This window comes from Austrofundulus limnaeus, unplaced genomic scaffold (assembly GCF_001266775.1).
Source record: "Austrofundulus limnaeus strain Quisiro unplaced genomic scaffold, Austrofundulus_limnaeus-1.0 Scaffold17, whole genome shotgun sequence".
Classification (NCBI taxonomy): domain Eukaryota; kingdom Metazoa; phylum Chordata; class Actinopteri; order Cyprinodontiformes; family Rivulidae; genus Austrofundulus; species Austrofundulus limnaeus.
The window spans coordinates 148,504-175,612 of NW_013952419.1; the positions used below are offsets into that span (position 1 = coordinate 148,504).

General features: G+C 38.1%; 2 protein-coding genes across 3 annotated transcripts in view; both read right to left on the reverse strand.

The window, feature by feature from the left end:
- LOC106514047 (uncharacterized) overlaps positions 1-1,276 on the reverse strand; it is a 2,609-nt gene extending 1,333 nt beyond the window's left edge. Inside the window, exons 1-3 of one of the 2 annotated variants that reach the window (XM_014003131.1) lie at positions 1,113-1,276; positions 320-578; positions 43-76 (exon numbers count right to left, since the gene is read on the reverse strand). In XM_014003131.1, coding sequence (XP_013858585.1) covers positions 43-76; positions 320-578; positions 1,113-1,155 — 336 coding nt within the window. In that variant the 5' untranslated portion in view covers positions 1,156-1,276. The other variant, XM_014003130.1, reaches the window with a different exon arrangement.
- Positions 1,277-1,539: 263 nt separating this feature from the next.
- The window catches only part of LOC106514048 (ryanodine receptor 1-like), a 49,895-nt gene continuing 24,325 nt past the window's right edge, over positions 1,540-27,109 (reverse strand). The window contains 42 exon segments of the mRNA XM_014003132.1: positions 1,540-2,747; positions 2,854-2,905; positions 2,984-3,084; positions 3,179-3,243; positions 3,388-3,544; positions 3,621-3,755; positions 3,844-3,990; positions 4,069-4,129; positions 4,704-4,837; positions 4,912-4,954; positions 5,039-5,169; positions 5,260-5,532; positions 5,656-5,742; positions 5,831-5,990; positions 6,237-6,319; positions 6,420-7,738; positions 7,829-7,910; positions 9,892-9,996; positions 10,073-10,201; positions 10,432-10,520; positions 10,628-10,708; positions 13,538-13,611; positions 13,699-13,775; positions 13,861-13,940; positions 14,012-14,111; positions 18,330-18,413; positions 18,510-18,561; positions 18,669-18,778; positions 18,869-18,965; positions 19,070-19,182; positions 20,327-20,461; positions 20,572-20,631; positions 21,310-21,480; positions 23,349-23,363; positions 24,760-24,852; positions 24,932-25,019; positions 25,300-25,540; positions 25,629-25,949; positions 26,028-26,158; positions 26,240-26,321; positions 26,410-26,521; positions 26,947-27,079. Of these exon segments, the coding sequence (XP_013858586.1) occupies positions 2,652-2,747; positions 2,854-2,905; positions 2,984-3,084; positions 3,179-3,243; positions 3,388-3,544; positions 3,621-3,755; positions 3,844-3,990; positions 4,069-4,129; positions 4,704-4,837; positions 4,912-4,954; positions 5,039-5,169; positions 5,260-5,532; positions 5,656-5,742; positions 5,831-5,990; positions 6,237-6,319; positions 6,420-7,738; positions 7,829-7,910; positions 9,892-9,996; positions 10,073-10,201; positions 10,432-10,520; positions 10,628-10,708; positions 13,538-13,611; positions 13,699-13,775; positions 13,861-13,940; positions 14,012-14,111; positions 18,330-18,413; positions 18,510-18,561; positions 18,669-18,778; positions 18,869-18,965; positions 19,070-19,182; positions 20,327-20,461; positions 20,572-20,631; positions 21,310-21,480; positions 23,349-23,363; positions 24,760-24,852; positions 24,932-25,019; positions 25,300-25,540; positions 25,629-25,949; positions 26,028-26,158; positions 26,240-26,321; positions 26,410-26,521; positions 26,947-27,079 (5,899 nt within the window). The 3' untranslated portion in view covers positions 1,540-2,651.

The following is a 27,109-nucleotide window of genomic DNA, read 5'->3' on the forward strand; positions in this document are numbered from 1 at the left end:
ATTTCTCAAAGCATTTACTCCAAAAAAACACATGTAACTTACCATTTTCACCTTTTTCAGCACATTCAGCCACTGACTAAAAATGAGAAAAAACACAAACATCAACACATCCATTTATGCTTTAATATGAATACGGTTAACAGGAACAGAATGTGCTAAGTATGTTCCTGATAAAGAAAACTCATTGCTATTAAGAGCCGCGATAACTGCAGAGATGTTCTCATATAATTAAGGTGAAATACAAAAAAAAAATAAAAATGTATAGGAAATAAAAAAYGAAAATGGCAATTTAGAAATGTGTACGCAGTGAGAAACTCACCTGCACTCTGGGGGGGTTTCTGAGAGCAGCAACAGGTATTTACTCTGAGGAAGGATGAGGGCAAAGCAGCAGTCCCTGCACGCACCAGAAGGCAGTTTAGGCAGGTCCAGGATCTCCTTGCCCTCCACGATTGCCTCGCAGTCGCTTTGCAACAAAACAATCTGGTCGGGGGGAGAGAGCGTATCGTGGCACACGAAGAGGCTGCCTTCAGCGGTCAGACGCAGAAACCTTTTCTTCCACTGCTTGAAAAGAAATCCACCTGGACAGGAGGGAGGGGCGGGAACACTGACATTAGGCGGGGTCCCGGTGATCATGGCAGCGGCGTGAGAAATGTACATGTGGATTAAAGAGTGAACACTGTGTCGCTCCATCATCCCACCAGATTAGATTAGAGGGAGTCAGATGGTGGGAGGATCAGGGGGCTGTGGACGTTGGGTTCGATCGGTACAAAGCACCAAACAAAAACACTCATATTCACAACAAATTCACCTGGTAAGCAAATCACTTTTTACAGTGCATTAGATGCTAACTCAAATTATTAGTCATTTAAAATAAGCTTTTTACTCTACTTGATAAGATTATAATTACAAGATCCGATATTTTTATCATTAGAATCACAACTTCATGTTATTTATTCCCATTCAAATCCTTCATAAAATTAACATTCATTAAAGTTCTGCATCATGTTTTAGAAGTACCAAAAATAATCTAGTGAACTGCAAAATATYCCCATAGCTACATGTTAAATACAGGAAAAGAAAAACCTTTAGATGCTGACATTGATCCAACTCACCATACATCCTGAGCACCCCATGGTGAACCCCGGACACGTTCATGCTCCCAAACGATGTGTGTCAGCTGAACCGGCTCAGAGGAAAATGTTTGAGGATGTTCCACAGAGCACATGAGGTTCAATGTGAGTTTTAAAGCCCATCCTTAATCCCCAGTCAGCTGGGATGCTCCAGAGCTCAGCGGCTTGATATAAAAAAAAATAGGTTGAGATGTCACACGCAAACTGATGGATAATTTGCAGAGATGCTGGCTAAAACAGCTTTGCAGAATCTTTTTTTTTCATGTTTGTCATATCACTTATTTTACATAGATTGAGAACAAATACACATTTTCAGTAGTGCAATCTGACTAATATAAGTGTTCAAAAACATCGACACCTGCTGTTTATAACATGAGAAAGAAAATGCAAAAATGACATGGAACTGTAAATGTATTAAATGGTTTTTATTTATTCAAATGCAGCTTGAATTCAAATACAAAGACTTTGAATGGTGGTAAATTAAAAGCCTGATCRGAAACACTTTTTGATGACTTTTTTAAAAACACATTTTCTTGACCCCTTCTTGAATCCTAGAATCCTAACTGTAAAAGTTGCACATTTTCACATTTATGGTGTGAACACTGTTCTGCTTCTCTGAAATCCAAGTAATTAAAAAAAAGAAAGAAAAAAACATCCAACTTTAAAAACAATTATTTGGGGAATTTTAACCGATCACATTTACTCTTGTTTTCCTGCTCCATGTTTTATTGCAACCTTTGCTGTGTTTTGTTGTCAAATTAAAAATGACTAGTTTAAAAATGACTAAATTGCTATTACTGCTGGTACATGAATGACACAAACTAGGATGAAGATAAAATCCTAGTAACATTTTTATCAAACAGTTTTATTCACCAATTCATTTTCTCTGATAAATAAATAAATAAATAAATAAAATGCAAAAAATTCAAACCAAACATAAAGAAGTATTTGAACAAAACAAAACTCAGGGTCTCATTCACTAATTTCTTATGAATATGATTTTAGGAGACAACAAGCTTCAATAAGTTGAGTGGTGACAGTGATTTCTTAATAAGTAATATAAATATAAATAAAAAAATTAAAGTATATATCTGTATTTCTGAAGGTGAGTCCCTAACTCCTGTACTGCTGTATTTATCAAATARGACAATGGAACAAATCTCCTGAAATTCTGTTATGGCTTTTGGTTTTGGTGCCACCCCAGGATTTTCAGTCGCCCCCACATTAAAACATTTCCAGAGGCACCGCTGACAAAACTGAGGAGAAAAAAATCACAAGTAAAAAGTTGCTAAAGCAAAACCTGATGAAGACAAGGTTTGTAGTTAAATTCCAGGTAACACTGTTACAGATACATGCACCCTGTGRGTGTTGGGATGCAAACTGTGTCACTGCTAAGGCACTTCATGTAAAATATTTCCACTTAACATTTTTAATGACAAAAATCAGTTTGCTGGAAATCCTGCCCATTAGTTGCAGTTCACTAGCTCTCTTTTGTGTTTTGATTAAAATATAAATATGTGGCTAAGAAAGCTGATCTTCATATTGCTTTCTGAAACAATCTCCAGCAGGAAAGAAGTCCCAGCAACGTTCCTGATACATTTTCCACACATACGACTCCTAAAACACAAACAATAATAACAATAATTCAAATTTATCCTGAAAAGACAAGTAAAGAAATAACAACAACAACAACAACAATAATAATAATAAATCTTACACTGACCTGCCCAGTGTGCTCCGTCTCATCTTTGTTGATAAGATACATTAAGAAGAACCTGAAAAATATGCAGATATTATTTTTTTTCTTATTCTTACAAGCAGTTAAAACTGTAACACAATGGTGACACGCCTACATGTAGTTGGCCAAGTTGTGTTCATCAAAAGTGTGGGTCTCAAAGCCATGCGGTGTTGTGTCAAAGTAGTCACTCCCGATGCCACATATGAAGCATTTTGTCTGAGAAAAATAAAAAAATCAATGATGAGGATTACAACCTTTTATTTAAACAAAACTGAAAATGTTGTTTTCAAGTACAAGTATTAAAGTGTACCTCCATGTCTTCTTTAACCTGCTCTTGTTGATCTCTGAGCTCTCCAAAAGCATCAATGATCAGACCTGCAGCGGTTTTATATAAGATGATAATTAGAAGCTTTTTATGAAAATCTCTCGTAAAAGACTGTTTCTTACTTACTTTAATTAAATAAAAAACATAAATACATTTAAGAAGTGTCTTTTATAGGTCACATGCTTTGTCTTTACCCTGAATAATGGCCAGTAAAATGACAATAACGAAGAAGAAGAAAGTGATATCAAAGACCACTCGATAGAGCTCATATTCATCTCCTGCAGGATCCTCGATCTCATCTCCGATGCCTCCGCCGGCACGAACGCCCACGTACATGTGGAACAGGTAACACTGGGAAAGACAAATGCAAACATTCACGCTAAGAGGTGATGAAAAGTCATATAAATTATAACCAGTCGTGACGTACTGTCATCATGTCATCGCATTTCATATCTGGTTCATCTTCATCCTCGCTCTTGTTGTAAAACTTGCGGAAGAAATTGAAAGCCACGACAGTGTAAAGGTACACCACCACGGCCAGCAAGCCCACCGTCATCATGAGCTGCGGAGACGTGAAAAATAATAAAAATATTGGTCTGGACGGATTAGATTAAAAAAAATACTTTAGTAGAGTGTTTTTCTGCTCTTGCCTGTTTGCCGTTGTGTGTGACTGAGGACAGGATTGTACGGAGCGTCTTCACACCCATCGCGATATCCAGCAGGTGACAGGCGAAGAAGAAGTTGTTGTAATGGCCAAGCAAGGACATCACCAGGTACCAACAGAGATAAAGGAAAGTCTACAGAAACACATACATTAAATTAGAAATGTGAACAGAACAAAACTGGGTGGAAAACACAAGTGCACATTCTCTTACACCATCAGTGAAAACAACTCCAAATTTCCAGATCTGGTACTTGATGTCAATGGAGGTCAACCTGAAAGACAAAACGTTCCATTTAAAATAATCATTTCAGGTTTAAAGGGGCTGTGACATTTTTTTTTTTTGTAATATTTATGAACGCATTTTTTGAAATATAATATTGATAAGATACTGCAAAAAAAATCACTCCACTGAGATGAACAGTTGTTGAGATATTCACATGTGAAGTAACAGGAAGTGATGTCAAAGGGGAATGTCTGCGTAAGAACAGAGCTACAGAGGCAAACAACACAGGCTGTAGAGAAGAATCTGATGTTTCTTTAGGTTATTTTGAGTCACTTTCAGAAAGATGAAGAGTCAGAGTTTAAATTATATTGTTTCAATAAACAAAGACCAGGAAGTTCCTTTTCTTAATGAGTTTCCCTTTGATGTCACTTCCTGTTTCATTTTAGATGAACAAAGTTCAAAAGAAAATATGTTATGTGACAAAATGTGTGTATTATGTCACATTTCTTAAATAGAAAGATGTTTTCTTTGACTTTTTTGGATTTGTAGGATACACATGCCGCAGGCACTTTAAGTCACGTGTTCTTCATTGGCTCGTCCTGATTGGTTGAGCTGTACTCTACCATGCAAACACCGAGTTGTCTGGTTCCTCCTGTTTCTTCTCATGTTGTTGACTCACATCCAGAGAGGCTAAATCAACACCAAGCAGCTCAGCGATTCTTTCTCTTCCATAAATGTCTCCATACTTATCTAGGACCTGGACAAGCAGACATTACATTATATTACACACGGTCATGTGCAACCTTAATACCACAACAAACAAGAACTCACTTTTCGTTTGACAAATTTGTCCCAGTAGTTGTTTGGGAAAGAGCTGCAAAGACAAACAAAATCATTTATTACCTTAACCAAAAAGAAAGGGTTTATTTGATAAAGAGACACTTTTGTTAGCTCCTACGGTGTATTCAGGACTAATCGGTCCCATTGTCCCTTAATGTCATCATCCTCAGGCTGCTCAGTGATGTAGAGGCCATCAAACTCCAGCTTTCTTGCAAGTTCCTTCTCCCTTTTAAAGATCACCAGTGGAATCTGACAGAAACAAAAACTGTTCAGATTCATGTGTTTAAAAATAAATCTCTGAAATACCATAAAATATATCTCTTACTGGGTCATGTATACCTTTAGACAATTGTACCCAATGATACAGATAAATGAAATGACTGTGTGTAGGATGGCGAGGAAGGCCAGTGTTGGCTGCATGTATCCAGTGCTCTCCTCTAAATAATAATAAAGCAGGACTTCTTCCTCATCTTCATCTCCGCCTCCATTCAGTCCAGATCCCTCAAAGTCTTCTCCTGAGCCTTCAAACAGGCCAGAGCCCTCAAACAGCTCGCTTCCCTCTGAAAGTCCAGATCCCTCCATCTCCTCCCCCTCAGGCGGAGTATCAGATACCTTAACACAACAGAGAAACATTAAAACAGAAGAACCTTTTCATAACTCAGTTATAGTCCATAAAGGTGACATTTGACCAAAAGAAGCAATAATTTAAATATAAATATAATGGTGTTGTTTTACCTTGTAGAAGAGCAGAATGAAGTTCAGGGCAAATGCAAGGAACAGAGCCAAAAAGCGCAGGTTGTAGAAGTTTCTCGAAAGGTAATTCTAGTAAAGACAGATGGATATTTGTTACAATACCACCACAATTGTGCCAATAGATCCCATTTAAAATAAAGAGAAGATACTGTGTCACCATAAATTTATTCCTTTGGGTTTCCAGCTCAGTCCAGATTTGAAAACCTCCTTCCTTTTTCTGCTTCTTTTCTTTTTTTGGTGGACATTTCTTTAGTTGTTGTGGCTGCTGTTCTTCTCTGCTTTTTGGTTCTTTTTCTGATTTCTCTCCAGATTCAGCACTTGAAAACATAAACACACACAACACTTACTCTATGATTTTTGTAATCTCTAAAGGTCAGATTAATACAGCTGCAAATGTACAATCCTTTTAACATTCCTGTGTTTGTAGATGGTTGTCATTTCTGGATGGACTTTGTCCTTTAGTTTTTGTATTCCTCTGTTACGAGTGCCATTTTATTGTATTGTAGTATGTTATAGCATTGTGGATGACCTTTATTAACAACAACAAAAATATTAAGGCTTACTCAGACTTTTCTGGTTGTGGAGGGGTTTCCTCTACAGGAGCAGGCTCTGGAGGTTTTTGGCTTGCATCGGACTCTTCTGGCGCCTGTGACAAAATAAAACAAGACTTGGTGATTGACAGATCACACTTACGCCCCAACTTTTTAAAACCCTGAAATGAAAACATCCATTTTATTTCCACAAACCATTTTTCTCTTTGCTATAGGAGTTCCTTCAGGGGTTGGGGGCTCAACAGGTTCCTCTATACCCATATCTCCAAGCCCACCTGGAGCATCCATTCCTGGGATCCGTCCCTCATTTTCTTGGGTATCCTCTTCTTCTTCCTCACCACTCCCAGTCTCACCCGTGTCTGTTAGCCCTCCAGCATCCTGTTCTTCACCTGTCCCTGTCTCCCCTGGTCCATCTCCATGCACATCATCCTGTGTGGGATCCGGCATACTTGCAAGAATCTCTGTCACAGTGATATTTTTAGCTCCCTCCACCAAGCCACCTCCAAACAGAGCTTGCCAGATGATCACGAAGAAGCCTTTGCACACGTTGTAGATGAAGTGTAGGATACTCATCAGGATGGTCCAGAAAAAAATGGACAAAGCCACAATGATCTCCTTGAAGGTCATCCTTCTCACTCTGCGGTACTGCCGACGAAGGTTACGGAAAGTGAAAATGCTCAGGAAGCTGGACATGCTGTGAAGAAAGTCTGCGAAGGCAGAGGTCGATTCGGGTTGTCCTCCCTCGCCGTTACCTTCCTCATCCCCTGTGCTGCCCGCAGCCCCACCCTGTCCTCCCTCGCCTCCGCCTTCGTCTCCTTCATCATCCTCTTCCCCCTTTTCCTCTTCCTCCTGCTCTGAAATTTTGGAAGCTATATTCATCTCGAAAATGGTGTCCTCGCAGAAGTTGACGAACATCTCCATCTTCTCCGATTCCCCGCCTTCGTTGACCACGTCGAATATGAACTGCCGTTTGGACTCTCTCACCTGCGGCATTTCCCACTGTCGGCGGTTCACTTCACTGATTTCAAAGTAGATGCGCTCGATCCTTCTGCTGGCGCCCATTATCTCTATGCGGCCCAGGAAAGGGCGGAAGTAGTTCAGTACGCTCTCTGCTTGCTCCAAGAAGTTCTGGAGCCTGGAGTCATGGGGTACGTGTTCAGACAGGTTGGTGAGCAGTACTGCGATGTTGAAGCCAATGTCCTTGGCAGGTTCTTGGAAACGACCGGCAAACTCCTCATAGTGGATCATGTCGTTCTCATCAGCCTCTGAGCAGGACAAAAGGAACTGGATCTCAGAAGGGGCGTACTGTTTCTGACTGTCCATGGCCTTCTGGAAGTCCTTCTTGGAGATCAGCCCTCGGGGGTCTGTGATGTAATCACGGAAAGCATCTGAAGCTACAATGTCTTTTAGTTTGAGGAACATGTCGAAAAACTTGAGTATCATCTCCACATTGCTGGAGGACTCAACCAACATGTCCACCATCTGACGCGCAATGGTGCCATTTACTATGTTCCCTAAGTAAAATATAAAAACAAGATTTTAAAAGGATAAAAAGGGTTAAGTCATAATTAAATCAAATAAGCAATTTATAAAAGCTTATTTACCCTCTAATAATGAGAGCAACATGACAACCATGTCTTTCTGCAGGTCAAGAAGCTCCTTTAACAAACCAATCTGACTGGAGTCCTGTAGTTGAAAAATACACACATTTTAAAATAATGTCAATTATGGAGCCACAAAGAGAAGCAATATAAACACTAGGGGTGTAAGAAAATATCGATACACTGAAATATCGCAATATTTCATTTCCCGATAATGTATCGATATTCTAAAGCCCTGTYTCGKTWTTTTTTATTAAGGTTTAAAATGTCAYCTTTCCTGCCAGCCGTTCATTTTTATGTTGTAGTTCAGCRTCTGACCACTAGTTGGCAGCAGTGAGCCAGCCATTTGGCTCCTCTACCTCTTGAGGTAGAGGCTATTATTAAGTGTTGGGTGACCATATTGTAAATTAATATTAAAAACTAAAAGCTGCAAAAAATATATTTTCAAACTATTTATTGGCAAATTTAGTCTGATAATTGAAAACATGGATGAAATAAGAAATGTGAAACAAATAAAATAAGACACATACAAAGCAGAACACAGCTAAATGTATCAAAATTATGTCTATGTAATCTTAGAATTTTCTGAGACAATGAATTTTGGTTTTTCATTTTTCCCCCAGTAAGAGGTTTTTATTTAACAGAGTTTTTGGACCAAAAAAATCGCAATATTTTGCCTTGCTTACAGTATCGCAATATATCGGGATATATCGTATTGTGACCCCTTTGTCATGATATGTATCGTATCGCCAAATTCTTGCAAATACACAGCCCTAATAAACACACTAGTCTTTGGGGAAACTGAAAACTCAAATAAAAGGTTTAACACTACTTATACAGCATGTTTAAACAAATATTGACTGAAATATCAATTATCACATGAGGTCTAAAATATAAATATAGTATAGTAATTTTTAGTTTAACAAAAATCAGATGATTTTATTTTGATTAATGACAACTTTAAGCAGTTCACAAACAGGTGGAATTGTGGGTAATGTGGCCATGGCCTGGTTCAGGGAGTTAAAAGCAGCTGAGCAGAGTCAAGAGAAACAAGGGATTAAATTATTCATAAGCAGCCATAAAATGTCCCGATATGACCTGGATTCACACTAACAGGTTTCTAAATCTGGTTCACWGTTTTCAGTGTTTCTTTAATGAAAATAAAAACAAAAAACAAATAAAAAAAACAGACTGATGCAAAGATATAATGCTGTTTTGTCCTTATTCCTAGCAGAATCAGTTAGAAATGATTAAACACACTAAAATTAGAAAGTGTTTTTTTCTGGAAAGTTTACAAAACATGACAGATTTTTTTGAGGCACAGTGATTGATTCATTGTATGTGTCAGAAAAAATAAAGAACAACTCTGAACATGAACATTGTTTTGAACTGCGAATACCATTTTTACCATGTACATTGAAAGAAATCAAAGAGGTCTGAAACTCGAAATGCAGTTTTTAAGCATAAAGGAAATAGTTGCTTAGGCTCAATTATCCTAAAGCTGGCAAGTGTGTCACATAAAGATTGTGAGAAAGGTTTGTCTTTGTGAACAAGATAAACACTAATAAATGCATAAACTAAAACAGTCTTAAAGACTTGGCAATTTAAAAAGTCCTGTGGACATGACATTATGAGCATCTCTGCTTTGTTTTATGTTTGTCTCACTTTTCTTCCCTGTGTTTCCCCAGCCAGCCACTCCCACCTGCCCCTCATAGTCAATTGTCTCTTTATAGTCTCCTCTCTGTGTCAGGTCTGGAGGCCAGCTTCATGTTTTCACATCTTCATGTTGTTCCCTCCTGTTTGATCCTCTGAGTTCCAGTTTCTTTGGAAGTTTGGCTGCCTTGTTCGCACCTTTTGTTTAATAAATACTTATTTTGTATTTATCAAGCCTCTTTTGCCTGCATTTTGGGTTAGACAACTAATAAAACTGTAATACAAATACAAGACCTTCAGCCTTCACAGCTGAAAATGTTAATGAGACAAATGCAATGTTTTCAAACTGAAATAACACACAATGTTTCTTTATTTCTATAATTATTTGAATTTGATTGTTTCTACAACTGTACCTGGGCCAGCTTCATCATCATGTGGGCGAAGACGTGAAGGAATCCCACGATAGCGTCCCACAGTCTGCTGTGGGCCAAGGACTGCTGGTTGCCGGTGCATGGACCCTGAGGACAAAAGCTGTTTGTTACACACCAAATTACAACCAACCAGCACATTATGCGTAATTTGTGAAAAATGTACCTGAATATATTCAGTTAAACTGTTAAAAATTTGCTTTGCCACCGTCATGGCTTTGGAGAAATTCTTTTTGCCTGGATCGTCAATGATATCCTTGCCAGAGTAGTACCAGTAAAAATCACTGATGGATTCCTAGAATGGAAAAACAAAAACAAAACAGGGCAACAAGAAATAATAATCAAAAATCTTTCAACTTTGAATGTGCAAATACTACAATTGTCTGAATTATCTGTTTTGATTTTAATGTTGGGTGTTCATGAAATGTTCTGTGTCATTTTAATCCCAGGCTTTGGCTTCAAGTTCATTATTTAAAGTTTTTATGAAGTGCACCATCTGCAGGATAGATTACTGTCCAAGTGCACCTGTAGTCGGAGGAGGTAATCCACAGTACAGATGATGACATTGATGCTTGTTGTGCTTCCTGTCTGTGTCCGCAAGTAGTTTTGAAAATCTGCAGCAAAACACAGATAATCAGCTTGAAATGTTTGCTTCTGACAAAACGTATTACTGATTTGATTTTAGCTCAACCTTCCTTCAGAAAAAAAGAGCATTTCCCACCATTATTATGGCCTTCACAGAGCAGCTGCAGGAATCTGAATAGGTCACAGGTGAACTCATCATCTGCCATCACTTTCTCATCTAGAAAATTAATAAAACAAATAGGATTTTTAAGATAGATTATAAATTAAAAGTAATATTTTATGTGATAACTGAATCATTTTACCTGAGTAACAGATAATAAATAAAATGTATTACTCAACTTACCACCATCTCTAAACAGGTTTAAGACTCACACATCACAACACCTACCGTTTGTTTATTCTGATAATCAAGAACTGAATGACACTAAACTGTAGAAATCACAATAAATAAAAAAATACAGTGCGCTCTGTGATATAGTCGCATGTCAGTCAACATCGAGCATGTGCAACACCACATGCAAAACAAAATCGTGTCAAAACAAGGTGCAGATAAACACTGACAACAACCAACATACAGCCCCAATGAAAAAAACYCATTAACTTAAAAATGAGTGTTCTGTTGCATAAAACAACTGTGGCAATAAAGTCAAAACTTTACAATATGCAGGGGTGAACTGGAATTTATCGCTGATGTTATAGCAGAAAAACACAAATGCAATAAAGACTGTAAAAAAGAAAAGGAGAAATTAAATTTCTAACTGATAAATATACCAAGAGTTGCACATAAAAAAGTGTTTTCACTTGTTTTGAAAAGTACCATCTCAGCTAGATTTCAAAATCTCTGCCACCAACAGGTCTTACTTTAAAAAAAAAACTATTTCTGCTGTATAAATTATGATGCCATTCACAATTATTCATTTAGGTCTTATCTATTTATTTACAAATCTAGATTTTTATTTTTATTTTTTGTAGCTAAGATTTGTCCAAGTTCACATTATGACAACAGCAACAAACATCTCTTGTCTGCTTCAGTTTATTTCAGACACAAAGATAATAAATTTAAAGGGGCAATATTATGTGTTTCTCAGGCATATATCTAAATACTATACCATAATAAAGTATCTATGTCACCTTTAGCTGTTATTAAAATGCTGTTTTTATGTTTAAATAGAAAATAAACTTATCTCCTCATCATTTCCTCTTCTAAATGCCTTGAAATTGGCCTCTGTCTCTTTAAGAACCACCTTCCGCTTCTGTCTCACCCATTTCAGTGTGTTTGTAGAGGGGGGGTGTGCTATGATGTAGTTTACTTGGCATCTGAAAATACATTTCCTCAAAGGTATTTTGAATCTGAAAAGAGCTTCACTGTCAGCAGTAGTGTTAAGAGCAGCAGACAGTTTAAGTTTCACTTTCACTTTGCTCTGTTACTGCCGAGAGCCTGCAGGAGTCATGGGCGGGGTGTGGGGGGTGGGTAGGTGTGCTCCGTGATGAGGAAGTTCGGCTTAAAGACACGTCCCAGAGGTGTTTCTGGTCCCCACCTGTCGTTTTGCTCCTCAGCATGGCTGCCTAAAAACGCTGCAGGATTTCTCAAACATGCAGGAATGAGTCAAAGCAAGGCTTTGGGCATGTTTTTTATGAGAGTATAACATTTTAACATGATATAAAACTCAAAAAAAGTTGATTTTCCATGATATTGCCCCTTTAAAATCAGTTGATTTACCCTTAAAGTCGGCTGCGTAAAGGTAATGTGCTCTGAAATTTGAGACCAGTAAGTTCTAAACTAGCACCTGTTTGTGGCAAAATGATAAGAAAAAATGTTTCATACAATTAAACAACTTTGGACAGTTTTAAAGTGAACTTAAAGTATTTTTAAAAAATCCCATTCCACCACTGCCTGCGATCAACACACAAACAAGTTTAATGTCAACAAGGTTGGGACGTTGTCCATCAAAATGCTGAAAGGAATCTAGTGAGAGTTTATCAGAGTCAGAGACCAAATGTTTCTAATCATTCTACAACTTAAATGTGAGGAGTTAGGTTTCTATTTAAATGTAAAACTTCCCTCTTTTGCATTTTAGAGATGAGATGGTTCAGTTAAAACTGAATGCAGGTTCTTTATATTGTGTATCTCAAACCTACTGCTCACTTACGAACAGGTTTTGAGGTACAACAATATTTGTGGCCACACATTAAGACAACCAGAACAGTTTTAAATGAGGGAGGAGGCATTAGATTCCGTTCAGTACATTTTAAAATGAAGACGTGGGAGAAGGCCACACAAGCTGTGAGCGATGGACAATCATCTTGACAAAAATCACATTGTTAGAAAAAAAAAAGGAAGTGATGGACCAAGAGAAGCAAGAGGGAGCGAGAGAAAGAGGAAAATGAGAGAACAGAGAGGCCGATGGAAGGAAAGATGATTTACCCCGGTCTAGGTTCATGTCTGAGGACCGTGAAAGGAGGGAGATGGGACAAGTGGCAGTGATTGTGGGGACAGGAAGGAGGATCAGTGTGTTGACAAGGAGAGATGAGGAGGGGGAATTTAACAACATTCCATGACAAATTCATCCAGGTAGACTGCTCTAAATTAACTGTCAGAATTAGACGACTACAACATGGTGAAGTCTAAATGGCATGTCAAACTACTAGACGTACAAATGGAATGACTTTAACTAAAGTTAAAACTAAACTACATGAGTGAAATTCTTTTACTGTTATTAATACTTAACGTTAGGAAACTAATCATTCTACTAAATAAATAATATGTACTGATAAGCATATAGATAAAATAAATCTAACAATAAAAACATCTTGTATTTACAGTATATTAACATATACTCACTTATTGTTGACAGAATACAGCAAAGTAGTCTGAGGTACATTTAATTTGTTATCCAGACATAATGTGAACTTCTTATTCAGTAATGRTTGCAGACATTAATGTGCAAGGAAGTTTTTCAACATTATGCTCAGTTTCTTCCAAAATTATAACAAAACAAGAGCGTGACTGCTGCTGTATCTCAAATGAGAAAAGATGCTGGCTTACTCGTTCCTTCCTCCGAAACCATACCAAGCCCCTCTGCCTTGTTCTGCCTCTCAAAGGCGTTTAGATCCAGAACACTGCAACAATAAATTATATTGACTTCGAATGCCTCACTTTATGTAACTCTGTTATGAAGAATGACGTCTTTGTGACTAAAACCTGACCAGCAAGTCTGCATCAGTGCCTGGACACTCAAAAAGAAACCAACGTCCTTCTTGTCTTTCAGGTATTCAAGCATTTTCTGACAACAGAAAGAAAATACAATAAAAATTGTTTTTGAGTTATAAATTACATCGGAAAGGATTTAGTAAAAAAAAAAAACATACCCTCTGAACCTCACTGTTTCCACCATTAAGGATAGAAATACCCAGTTTGAGGGTTGTAGATACCATCGGGCCAGTTTCACCTAAAGGAAACAGATGTATTAACACATACGGTTTGGAGGGAAAACTGTTGAGTTAAAAGGAGGAAGAATACCTTTGCATGCACTGATCATTTGCAGGACCATCTCTGCAGCACCGCGGTTATGAAGCCTGGACTGCTGYTACAGGAGCCTTTGCTTCTCCATTTCTTTTTCCTGTTGTAGAAAAAAGAAGCATTTTGAGTATCTGTTARCGCATCAAATATTCATAAAGATTGGACTCTATAATAGAAAAACGACTTTATGACTTGCTGATCAGGTATTTAATTTAGTATTTATCAGGATAATGTATACCTTTAGGTTCAGGGGATTGGAAGTTGGGTTGTGTTTTCATTCCATCTTTATAATAAATATAATTAACAGGTATTTCTTTCTTTCTAGTATTATTTTTATAAGCTTCTAATTAGATTGTGTGTTTGAGTACTCTGATGTTCTTTTGTTCTCCTGTGAGTTTTAGGTGCTCAGCTGAGTTTTACTGTATGTTCAGTGRTGTTAGAGGTGTGTTCCTTTCCTCCATTGTTTTTCTCAGTTACTGGCAGCCAAACTGCTTGAGCTAGTTTTGTTTTGCCTCAAACGCCTTCAGTTTCTTGGGAAATAAAGCATTTCCATTTAACTGTCGACATGCAGAAAACAGCAGACCAAAAGCTCTTCCTTTGGAGAATCACAAATAATTTTAACGGTGGTGAGAGATGGGCCTTTTTGCTGCGCAAATGTTTAACATTCGATCACATTTCTGTGCTCATGAATAAAAAGAAACTGTCTGTTGTAGTATGTGTGTGAGAATGAGAGTTAAGCAGGTGGAGCAGAGAGAATACAAGGAGCAGAGGTCCCAAAGATACAGGACCACAGAATCCTCTGATTCTTCAAAATAAAAGCACCCTGATCATTGTCTACTATTGTCAAGTAAGATACTTATTCTCATTTTACACAACTGCTCTTCCAAAAACAGGAATTTCTATTAATTTAGAGCTATAATTTTAATTTCAAATCACTCCCCTTTCATAAAAGTCCCTATTTTTTCCTTTATTACTTCACTAAAAATTAAACAATGTTTTAGCAATACTGTGAGTCAATATTTTTTGTAAATAAATTCAGCAACAATTATCAAATCTTAAATTTAATTATTTATCTACAAATTAAATGCTTGTTTTCATCTACGGTAGTTTTTGTTTTACATGCATCAGCAATTAAAGGTTATTGTTGACATGTCAAAGTCTGATTCTTCCACACATTCTGCCATCTCATTTCATTAGTAATGGAGTTGTTACACTACTTCCTCAAGTTTGCTGACTGGAGCAAGCGTTGGACTACAGAAAACAGCCCCAGTGGCTTACCACATCAGCCAGGCAGCTTTCCAAAGTGTCCCAMTTGCAGAAACTCTGCAAATAAGATGCTTTGGACAAAAGCTGTAACCCCTCTGCACATGATTGTTTGACATTTCACAGTAATATATGCTTCTTTAAACAAAAGCTCTAAAATACTGAACRAACAAACTGATTTAATAAATAACATTTGCAGAAAGATGAAAGCTGAAAAACAAAAAATTGTGAAGTTAAACATCATTCATCTGTTCAGCATTATAACCAAAAGGCTTTCCTTGCAGCCCTCAATCCCACCCCTCATCCCTCCCACCCACATATAACTACTGTGAACTACCCACTATGTGTTTTTTTTTTTTTGCATTTGGACCTAAAACTTGTGCATTGTCACTGCTTGTCTGAGTCCAGCTTGCACTAAAACATAAAACTGAGTTAAAACTGGGACTGTATGCAAMGCTTTTAGTGTTGCATGTTCTACTCTGGCTTTCACTATAGTCTGTCAGTATGCTATGTGAGTGGGGGAGGGGAACATTGATCAGTAACATTCGGTTAATAAAGACCTGTGCTATGGTGAGACGAATTACATGGAACAATGGGGACAGCAACAGAGAGAAGGACACAACAAACAGATATATAAACAGGGAGGAATGACACATCTATTAAGGCTTACTGAATATTTTCAGACAGGAAGTTTGTTTCTTTCAAAAACTAAACAGATAAACCATAGAAGAAAATAATCCTAACAGTTTAGGCCTGTCTAACTCCACATTTCTTTATAGGCATTAACAAAGGTTCTGAAGGTCTTTTCAAAAATTATTCTTTTTTAGTATTGTGAAATGACACATCGGGGGCAAAGCACAAAGTGTTTATGGCCAACAAACAAAGCTTGTCAGCACAGGATGAGTAAATGAGAACAGTGCCTGGGGTTCTGCACATGTGGAATGTGGTAATGGTCTGCAGAGGCAGCTAGTGCTGTCAGTCAAAGTCAACTTTTAGTTCAAAATAAAGAGGAAAGACGGAGTTGGTTGAACCGACATCGAGAAATTCTGTCCATGAAAACTGTGAACGGAATCGGTGACGACGTGCAGACCTGGTGAACTCCCACCCTGAAGGGGTCCGACAATTTATTTCACTTATGTTTATTAAATAATTTAAAAAATAATCCATGACCTGTATTATAATGATGTGACACAAGCTCGTTTCTGTGTTTTCTCTAGACGTTGCATGTTAAAAAAGTTTTGCCTTGTAAAAAAAAAAAAAAAAAAGAACAAATCTACGGAGCCTGCGAGGCGACACAAGTGGATTTTTTTCTTTTGCGTTTCCACGTAATACTATTGTGTTACCTCGCAAAATCTTTGCATTACCACACAATCCTTTTGCGTAACCTCACAAAATTGTTTTGCGTTCCCACGCAAAAGTTTATTTTGTATATGAACTGAATTAAATCAGACTTTTATTTTGAAATATCTGGTTACCAAAACAGGATGTGTCGTCACAAGTTCTTGAAATTGACATTGCTGTTGCGTGGCTGCACTGTGTTAAAATATTYGTATATGGCATACTTCCATGTGTGGTTGTGTGATAGATTCATTCTGAAGCTGAATTAAAGTAGTAGGCTAACACGCTAATGGTGAACACATGAATGTGTTAATAAACCAGCAGGCACAACAGTGATAAACGACTTTTGCGAGGGAACGCAAAAGGTATTGCGAGGTAACTTAATACTATTGCGTGGGAACACAAAAGAAAAAAAAATCTCCAGTGTCACCTTGCGGGCTCCGTACAAATCAGTTTATTTTGGTTTGTAGGCAGATTTTTCTTCAGTCAGAATGATCAGTTTCCTTGTCAGATCTTAAAAATACATATGAGTGTAATTTTGGATGGACAATTTGATTTTTATTTATTTATTTATTTATTTATTTATTTATTTATTTATTTATTTATTTAAAAATAAAGATTTTTTATATACACAATAAAAATACAAATGACTAATAAAATGAAGTGAAAGGATGCAGAAAGAAGAAAACAATCTTAATCTTGATTAACCAATCAGTTTTGAAGTTGAAGCAGGAGTTGTAATAGGAGTAACTATCCACCAATGGAAAAGGGAAGAGTTGGATTTGATATTGTCTCAAAACGAATAAACTTGTCGTCTTTCATTAAAGTAAAATATTTTGTATTATGATTTCAGACTCTTAAAGGCACAGGGTGAATGATTTGTTGTTTTCAGCGACATCTAGTGGTTGAGTGGTTGAATCATCCTCCCTGGTCCTCCCCCCACCCCCACTCCCCGCTTCGATACACTTAGGAGTTGCTACGGTGTGTCTCAGGTGTCAAAAACCTTTGATAATTCCAACCGCGATGTCTACCAGCAGCTTCAGGGCTAGTGATGTTTCAAGTGGTAAGATTATGAGCTTTAATAAYTAAAATTATCCCAGCTACAATGACAGACAACAAATATTACATTTATAGTATTACAACTAAAACCGTTTTTGACGCCGCCACCGCATTTTGTCCTTCATGAGCCTTCGTAGACAAGATGGCGGTGCAAGATGGCGGCTGCCTGTAATGGCGACCCGTGACCATGGAGATATAAACAGCTTTTTATAAGGTAAAAATAATAAAACAAGGTCTTTGTCTGCAATGATTAGACATGATTTTTATTATTGTCATTAGTGATTATCTCAATTTCGGCTAAAAGAATTGACAAAATCCTACACACTGTGCCTTTAATATTATTATCTATTTATTGAAGCTGTTCTAAAAGTGAATTTATTTTAGTGAGAGGATTATTTTTTTAAAATTAGAATCTGATTTTTTAAATTTTATTTTGTTAGTAGGATATTGAGTCAATAACAAAAGCTTCAAGCTTTAATACGAGAAACTAACAAATGACATTCAGCATACAAGCACAGACAAAGCATGTGAATGTGATGAGACATAAAGACAGAGAGGGATGTGGTTGTGACGTAATGCTCCAATGATGAGTCACTCAGTGCATCGAGAGCTACCGCTCCACTGTGTTCCTGGTCCCTAGCCCCTGGACGCCCATTACCAGTTCTGACTGTCGCACCTCAAAGGACATCTCATCCTCAGCATTTTCATCTCCCCCTTCTTCTTCCTCACCCATATGGCAACTCTAAACGAATGGAGAAGAAGTTTTAAAAAACTTGTTTTCCAGTAAAAACTTGACAAATACCAAAGCTCCTTGCTAAAATCTTTGCTCATGACTCACCTTTGCCATGATGTCTGCGTATGCCATGTAAAGGTGATCTGTGTCAAGTTTACTAAATTAGAAGGAGACAGTCTCATGATTTATGAATAGTGTGACAACTTTCTGAGGCTGTGGTTCAACAGCATTTTATCTCACAGGATCGCAGCGAACCGGTCTAACCTCTTTTCTGTCAGAGCAGTACGACTGAAATGAAGAATAAGCTGGTGAAGGGGATCTGGTTTTGTTTCCCTTTCCTCCTCTTCTTCTGCTTCCTCCTGCTCCATTGCTTTCTGGTATGCAAACAAAAAGAAAAGAAAAGTGAGTAGTGACTTAGAAAAAAAAAACAGCTCTATATGAAGCAGATGCCAGATGTATCTCACAGATAAATCGTCTATCATCCTGTCTTCAAATGAGTAACCCTCAGTTTGAATCCAGTTACGTTTGTAGCCCTCCAGGAACATYTTTGAAGCTCTGTGCCTGTTTCAAACAGAAAACACAATTAAATACTAGTATTAGCAGTGTATTCAACTGCTAATACTAGTATCACYAACCATTTATCACAACTTTAACCACTGTCTTACCTTGCAATGTTATACAGCGGTGTCATCCTGAAGCAAGCGACCACAGCCCTGCGTCTCTGCTTGGACAACAATTTGTGCCAAACCATCTTCTTGGATTTAAAAGGATGCTCCGTCTAACAGAGACAGAACTGATTTTTCTCATTCATATTCCTCTGTATGCTTTATTTAATGTGGAAATATGACATTTATGTGGAAGGAACGCACAGTACAGCCCAATAAAGGTATTTACTGAATACGTATCTGAAGGTTAACCATTCGATTGTAAATCTATTTAACAACATAGATAAGTCATGACATGTCAAAGTCTATTTATGGAACATTTTAAAATAGTACTGAGTGACCAAAGTGCTGTAAAAAGTGTACAGTCTGACGGCTTGTCAAACCACAGGGATCTATAAATAAGATGTAATAAAGACATGAATTTTTGTGTCATCGTCATAAAACCCAATCTTATCTTGACAACTGAGCTTATTCTGTTTATRAAATTTAAAGGCATAGTCTAAAATTACACTGAGGTCTTTTGCAAATGTGTGAAAATAATCATATAGGCCATTTTCAAAACAACTGAGAAGATAAGTTGCTTTTTATACGTAAAATTTTCATTTTGTTTTTGATCAGATTTAAGAATCTTCATCTATGCTTGTATATCTCTGATAATTATGTATTTTGCAGGCACATAGTTCAATTCTATACCACAATCAAATAACTATGTTACCTACAGTTGTTATGAAAATGCTGTATATATCAAAAATAAATTTGACTTTGCATCATTGCCTTGAAACTGGCCTCCGTCTCTTTAAGTACCTCCTACCGTTTCCAACACTCCCACTTCAGCACATCTTCACAACAATGCTTCAGCAGAGCGGTGCTTTGAGGGGCGGGGGTTCGGCTGCAGACTGAGCTCCACGGAGGAGCTTTGTGTAAATAGGTGGAGCTTTGTACCAGCAAATGTGTAAGTGGCTACCACAGGAGATTCAAGGATTCTACAGACATGCATGACTGAGTCAAAGCAACACTCTGGTATGTTTTTGATGAGGGACATTGCTAGGCCAATGAATTTGACAATCATTAGAAAAACTGTTGCAAGGCAATGTTGTGTTTTGTGAAACTGGACCCGCAAAAGAAGTGTTTTTTAATTAAAACAGATTGAACTCTAAGAATAATAGGTTCCAAAATGAACTGAGATACTCCCATTTGACAAAAACATTTAAGGTATCATATTTAAAAGGTACCATATCAAGATGAAAGAGCACTTACCACTTCAAGATGATAGAGGACAGCAGAAACCTCCTGCACTCTTTTAACAACTTTCACCGGAGCATCAGCATCTTCAGCCTTTCCTGCCATCTCCTTATATAAAGCCATTTGCCAGCGCATGGAGGGGTTGTCCACCTTTTTATAAAGAAGTATCACAGATGTCTCTGAAATGTGATGTGTCTGATGATCTCCCAAACCTGATTTTTTTTCAGATGTAAACACTTATTGCAGCTCAGATATGATACCTTGCCCTGGAGATGGAGGTTGTTTTGCAGGAACTCCCTTACTTCTTCATCTGTGTCTCTCTGTAAGTGGAAATATTTGCAACTACTGAATACCTTCATGGTTAAGTTTTTAAAAGGACATATCATGCTTTTAAATCCTTTGTTTTTACATTTAAATCATTCAGTTGGGGTCTATATAAAGTGGGACTGCAATGCTTTGGTCTGAATTCCTCCTTATTTTAACTCCACAAGTCCCTCTTCTTTTTCTGAGGTGTGTCTCAGATCAACTCGTTTTGATGCCGTCTCTCCATCCCGCGAATAGACCTTACCAGGGAGGCTCAGAAGTGTTATCCCCCTATAGTTGGAACACACTCTGCGGTCCCCCTTTTTAAATAGGGGGACCACCACCCCGGTCTGCCAATCCAGGGGAACTGCCCCCTTGATGCCGTATCTTTAAATCCAAAATAGATACTTCACACCCTGCCCTTTCCAGCTTCCAGGGCAGTTTATTGCTGTTTGATGGAGGGGGTTACGACTACATAGCTGCACCAAAACTTTTTTTCACAAATTAATTAAAAAATGTGAACAAGAGAAGACTTGTTCATCCAGCCTTACATGTTGGTGCTCTCCTGGAGACTCCAACAGAACAAAATGCAACAGCTTGAAAKATGGATTTTGCATGAAATGTCRCTTTTATCATGGTACAAATCCTGCTACAAATCCTGACAAGATGTATATTTAAATTAAAAAGAAAACTACCAAAGAGTATCGAATCTTGGCCAAGTTGATGAGCTCCTGATCAGCAGGAGAGCACATGTTGAGGCCGATGGGCAGCATCTTTTTTAGGGCAGCGACAATTAGTGATGTCTGGACCGAGTAGCGATCTCCTCGTTTCTTCTTTTTGGTGCGTTCGGTATCCGAGCCTCCACCCTGTGAACAGGAACAACAACGAGCCAAAGCATTCATATTGTCCCATAAATGTTCTGAGGTGCAGCAGCTTAAGTATGCACCCTTAACATTAATTATGTTTGTAATTTCAATTTACTACTTTAATTTATATATATTATTTCTCTGAGCTCAATGAGTTAAGTAGAGGGCAAAATGTGAAGTAAAATTGGGAATTTAACTGCTTTTGGGACGGGGGAAGAAAAAAAAGAGTCTTATAAAAAGAAATTAGTGAAATTACATCTTAAACATGCAAAAAATAATAAAAAAGGCAACTAAGRGAGAACCCATTCAGCATTCCATCAAAGGTACGGGTAGCTAAAAACTCTTGTTACCTCTGTTAAAAGTTAAGCAGAAAAAGTTAAATAACAAAACTGCTGAAGTTATTTTTGTTCCATGCAGTTAAAAATCACACTAGTAATGCAAAAAAAAAAAAAAAACAATCTATAGTTTATTTCTCTGTGCTCGCCTCAGATTCCTGTTCAGGCTCTGTAAGAGTTCAGTCCTTCTGTTTAACTGCTCTTTCTGGATTCCTCCAAAATGTGCAAATTAAATTATGAACTTAATGTGTTGCATAAGAATGAGCTTCATTGTGTAAATGTTTAGTCAATTACACGCATGCTCCATAAACAGATCAGATGACAGCCCTGTTTTGGGCAAAAACTACCCATTATTTAAGCAATACACTAAAATGGCAGTGACTTCAATCTAAACATGGGAATAAGAAATTATGTTTGAATTTATTGGTCGTYCATATTATCTGCAGGTTCATACAATTTGCTCCTGAGAAAAAAGCAGAGGAGCCTCAAGTCAGATAAAGTTAGATTTCTAGGTGTCATTTCCTGTTCAAGAATGAAAATTCTTGTCTTTAATTGAGAGTTTTCATTTTAATGGTAAAAGTAAACAATAAAAGCTGACCTGGAAAACAAACTGAAAAGATTGATTGTATTTAGTGATCTTTCCAGAGTTCAATGTCAAACAAGAGCAACTAGGGGCTACCTACCCTTTGTGACCTAACCTACAAAAAGCAAACATTATCAGTGAGAGGGGAGTAGTTCAGAGGGTGCAAAGCAATTTGAGGAATTCATAAAATAAGTGTGAATTAATGTTTTAGTTAGGTTCATGGTCATTTTGTATATWTTTTTAAGAGGGAACCCAACAAGAAATGTGTTTCAGTGACATTAAACACCAAGCCATGTATTAGTGTGGCAAATTGGGAGTCTAAGGAAACTAACCATGATGTGTCATGGCGTTTTAAGGGAGGAGAGAAGAAAGAGCACAGAGAAGACTAACATCGTCCCCTAGAGGCGAAAAGCTACATTACAAAAGAGCATCCTTTCAGGAAAAGAAAAACAGACATACAAAATGTTTCCAACTCAACTATGATATAAAAAAGAGCAAACTCAGTGATGGGTTGATGGCACTGAGCTTTCACTTTCACTTCCACATTTGGCTAAGTGTAAAGCCCAGTGCCATGAACCTAAATCTACAGTTGTYTACTTTCATCAAGCGCCTCCAGACTCCCTTCCTCACACACTGGCAGGACTGAGAATGGCCCACAGGAGGAGCCCACCCATTAGTCCAATGATCCTTTATGAGATTAATGTCAGTATATTTACATTGTAAATATTTAATACGGTTTAACATCATGTTTACACTTTCACAAGTTAAAGTCTATTTAGATGTGTTTCTGTTAGGGATGCACGTGTGTTTGCGTAAGTTTCTGTGTGTTCGGCTTAATGAAGGTTCAGTGGATCAAATGTTGCCAGTGTGCTGGAYGGGTTGATGAAAAGCTCCTCTAAAAGTGAGGTGCCATGCGGTCAGCACAGCGGTCGTGCAGAAAAAAGTCTAACCTCTGTGTCCCCGCCCTGGAAACCCAGCCGCAACCCAAAAGAAGAGCACAATGGACAGCCACAGAGAGAATTTCATTAACAGAACTGCTACTCGTTTCAAAACTGGGAACTAAGTTAAAAACCGCTAAAAACATGTACATCATGTTTAACCAAGACCTGTGAGCAAAAACTCTAACAAATACAACATTTCTGCAAAACCAGTTCTAATTAAAATGATCTGGCTACAGAACTYCACTCACTAACAAAATAAAATTAAGCACCCATATAAATTTGTCAAAATGACATGAAACTGAACATGTTGGAAGGTCATGTGAGCATATAGCAATGATTCKAATTTCAGGTCAAATGGACAACAGAGTTGGCACTGCAAGCACAGCTGGTCCCATGTTAGCAGGTGTGGCACCTCCCTGTGGTGGCATACAGYGATAGTGTCGGTGCAAAGCCTAAATAATGGACTCTCAAGTTCAGATAGATCAAAACTGAGTCAGAGTTGACATCTGAGTTCATCCCACATACACTATATTGGCAAAAGTATTTGCTTACCTGCCTTGACTCACATATGAACATCCCATTCCTAATCCATAGGGTTCAATATGACGCTGGTCCACCCTTTGCAGCTAGAACAGCTTCGACTCTTCTGAAGGCTGTCCACAAGGTTTAGGAGTGTTTATGGGGATTTTTGACCATTCTTCCAGGAGCACATTTTTGASGTCACATACTGATGTTGGACAGAAGGCCTGGCTCTCAGTCTCTGCTCTAATTCATCCCAAAGCTGTTCTATCAGGTTGAGGCCTGTCAAGTTCATCCACACTAGACTCTGCCATCCATGTTTTTATGGATCTTGCTTTGTGCACAGTCATTTAGATGTGTGAGCAAATACTTTTGGTAAAATAGTGTAATATGAGTGGGGAAAGATGGAGGAACATAACATGATCAGGCAGTCCATGAATTCATGTGCCGTGTTCGGACAGGTGTTGACCAAGGTGCTGTCTCCAGAGGGATAAATCACACAGAGACAGGATGTAACTGACAAAGAACTGTACCGTCAGGATCTATCAGCTGAAGTTATACCTAATGGCTCCATTGGCACTGCTGCTCTGCATATGTACCAAATTACATCTAAATCAGAAAATATTTTCTGGGTGCTTAACTGATTTTGTCAATGAGTGTATTTTAAACCAAATAAGTTCCACTTTTAAGCAACTGTTATAACTCAGTGACCATTAATGAGAGGCTAAAACGTGTCAGTAATATACAGAAATCTTTTAAAAACAACACAAAAGATCTGCACAAAGGAAGAATCAGGTAGTTGTTAAAAATATGTTTGCAGTTTTGTCCTAAAGAGGCCTGAAGTCAGATCTGACATTACAGTTCACCATCAAGACTGTCTGACTGTCTTGCACTGCCTCACCTTGCTCATTTTGCTTTTGCTGTCTGCAGTGAGGAATGACATGTTGTTGATCTCATTCATCACCACAAAGTTCTGCTCTTCTCGCTTAAAGTTCTGCAAAGGGAAGAAAAACAGAGTACAKGTCAGGAAAAAACTATTAGCTTCAGCTAATGTCCCAAATAAGCATACTTACGTGAGATTTGGACCAAAAAATAAAGACCTCTCCGACCATTCGGAAAAGTTCTTCCGCATCTGGATCAGGGCATGTCAGCCACCTCGCTCTGCAGCAGAAATACAACAAAGAAAACAACAAAGAAAAAACAACAAAGAAGAAAACAACACAGACAAAAAAATAAAACAAAGAAAACATAAAGAAAAAAGAAAACAACAAAGAAAAACAAGAAAGAAGAAAACATCAAGAAAAAAAACAACAAAGAAAACATTAAGAAAGAAAAAACCACAAAGAAGAAAACAACAAAGAAAAAACAACAAAGAAGAAAACATTTAGTTGAGAGTCTTGATTTAAAACATTTAACAGTGCTTTTAGTCATTTTATCGTACCTATTGTTGTCCACGTAGCGGATAAGCAAAGGGTAGAGGGCATACAGGTCTCTGCAGAGGACAGCAAACTCATCACGTATCGTGCCATCCTCGTCATCTCCCTCTGACTTTCCCTCCATCCTCAAATGGTCCTCCTCAGCCACCACCTTTGATGTACGTTTCTTCAGCTTCTCCATCGTTGGGATGAAGTGGGATTTAAGCATTTCTGGTTTTGCTCTGCTGACAATAGGCTGGGAAAACACTAGCAGAGGAAAACAAAGTGAGCAACTTCACCTCAACAGAGAGTAGGTGAACTGGGGACGCATTGCTAAAGTTTAATCTGCGTTCACCTGCCAACCTCTTCATCCAGGACGCCTCGTCAATACCCAAGTTGTTGACGACAATTTTCATGATGCTGCCCAGCAGCTGGTTGAGATGTTCTGATGTGACCTCGGTGCAGAGTTGACCRTCCATCTCGGGGAAGTTTTCAGGTCCTCGCTCCCACCAACGTGGCAGGTAGTTYCACAGCATGGGCAGAGTGATTTCAATGACGTGAGGCATCTCGGTGTATCGAGCCCCCGACTCGGCCAAATCGCCGATATCTTTTAGCAAAACATCCAGCGCTGGGATGTCTGGACACAACTCCTGCACTTCGCTAGGAAGGCCGAGGACTTGGACATAAAAAGATTGGTAGTCACTAACAACATTTTGGAGAACAGAATCTATTTATACAGAWATTTTGAACTCACTGGCTCTCTCTCTTGGTGTCTTTGTGGTGTACACAGAAAAAGCGTTAAATTCATTAAGATGGGGCTCTAAGTAGGCCACTGGCATTGCTGCTGCAAGGTGAGCCAGACATTCTCCAAGAGCTGGTCTCTGCCTGTTCACATAAAAATGAGTTTAAAAGCCCTCACAAGTACCTATTTTTTWAATTCTTTAAGTTATTTATGCAAAACATTACCTTTCTACATGTGGATTCTTGACGGTGCCCACAGAGTAGATGCTGCACATGATGCGATAGCAGGAGATCTGTAGATCATCCACTGCGTGCCACCAAAAAGAAGCACAGCTTAGCTATAAAGTAACACCTTTAAACATATTATAACAACAAAAACACGCGGAATAGCTTACAAATGACATCATCTCCAAAGAGGTGCTGAGCGATGTGATCAAACAGGGAGGTGAGCACTGGAAGCAAGGCGATAGTTGTGTAGTTGATGTTCTGGGAAACGCCTTTCACTTGCTTGGAAGGACAGAAGCAACAGGATGTGAATTTAGCACAAAAAAATATCAGGAAATTTGTGTTTGGTGGCTTGTTTCTTTGTTGCAACAATGCTTCTTAACAATAAATCTTGTACTGCTGGAAAGCCTGTTAATTTCCCTTTTAAATGGTGCCAAATTTGTAAGGAACATGCATTTGTGGGATGAGCAGTAGAGCTGAGTGTGTGGGTCGTGCACATGAAAAATTTGCCAGATTTTCTCTGCCAATCAGCTTATTTTGCTGTTGTTATTGACACTTGTTTTGACCTTCTGGTACCTCCAGATGTTGCTATAACATTTACTTTAACAAAGAAATAATCTACCAAACACAAATTTCCTTACTTTTTGTGCTAAGTATATAAAGTTTGATTATCTGAAATATTCAGAATCAGCAATATAAACACATACCTGATTGCCCTTGGATACTTTGCCCAGTTTGAGATTCTCCACCATCTTCTCCACATCATCAGCAGCACTCTCAAAGAACGACCTCAGGCCTGCTTTGACGATCTCAGGACCTGATTTCATTACTGTCCTAAATGTTTTTAAAGAAATATTGAAATATATATAT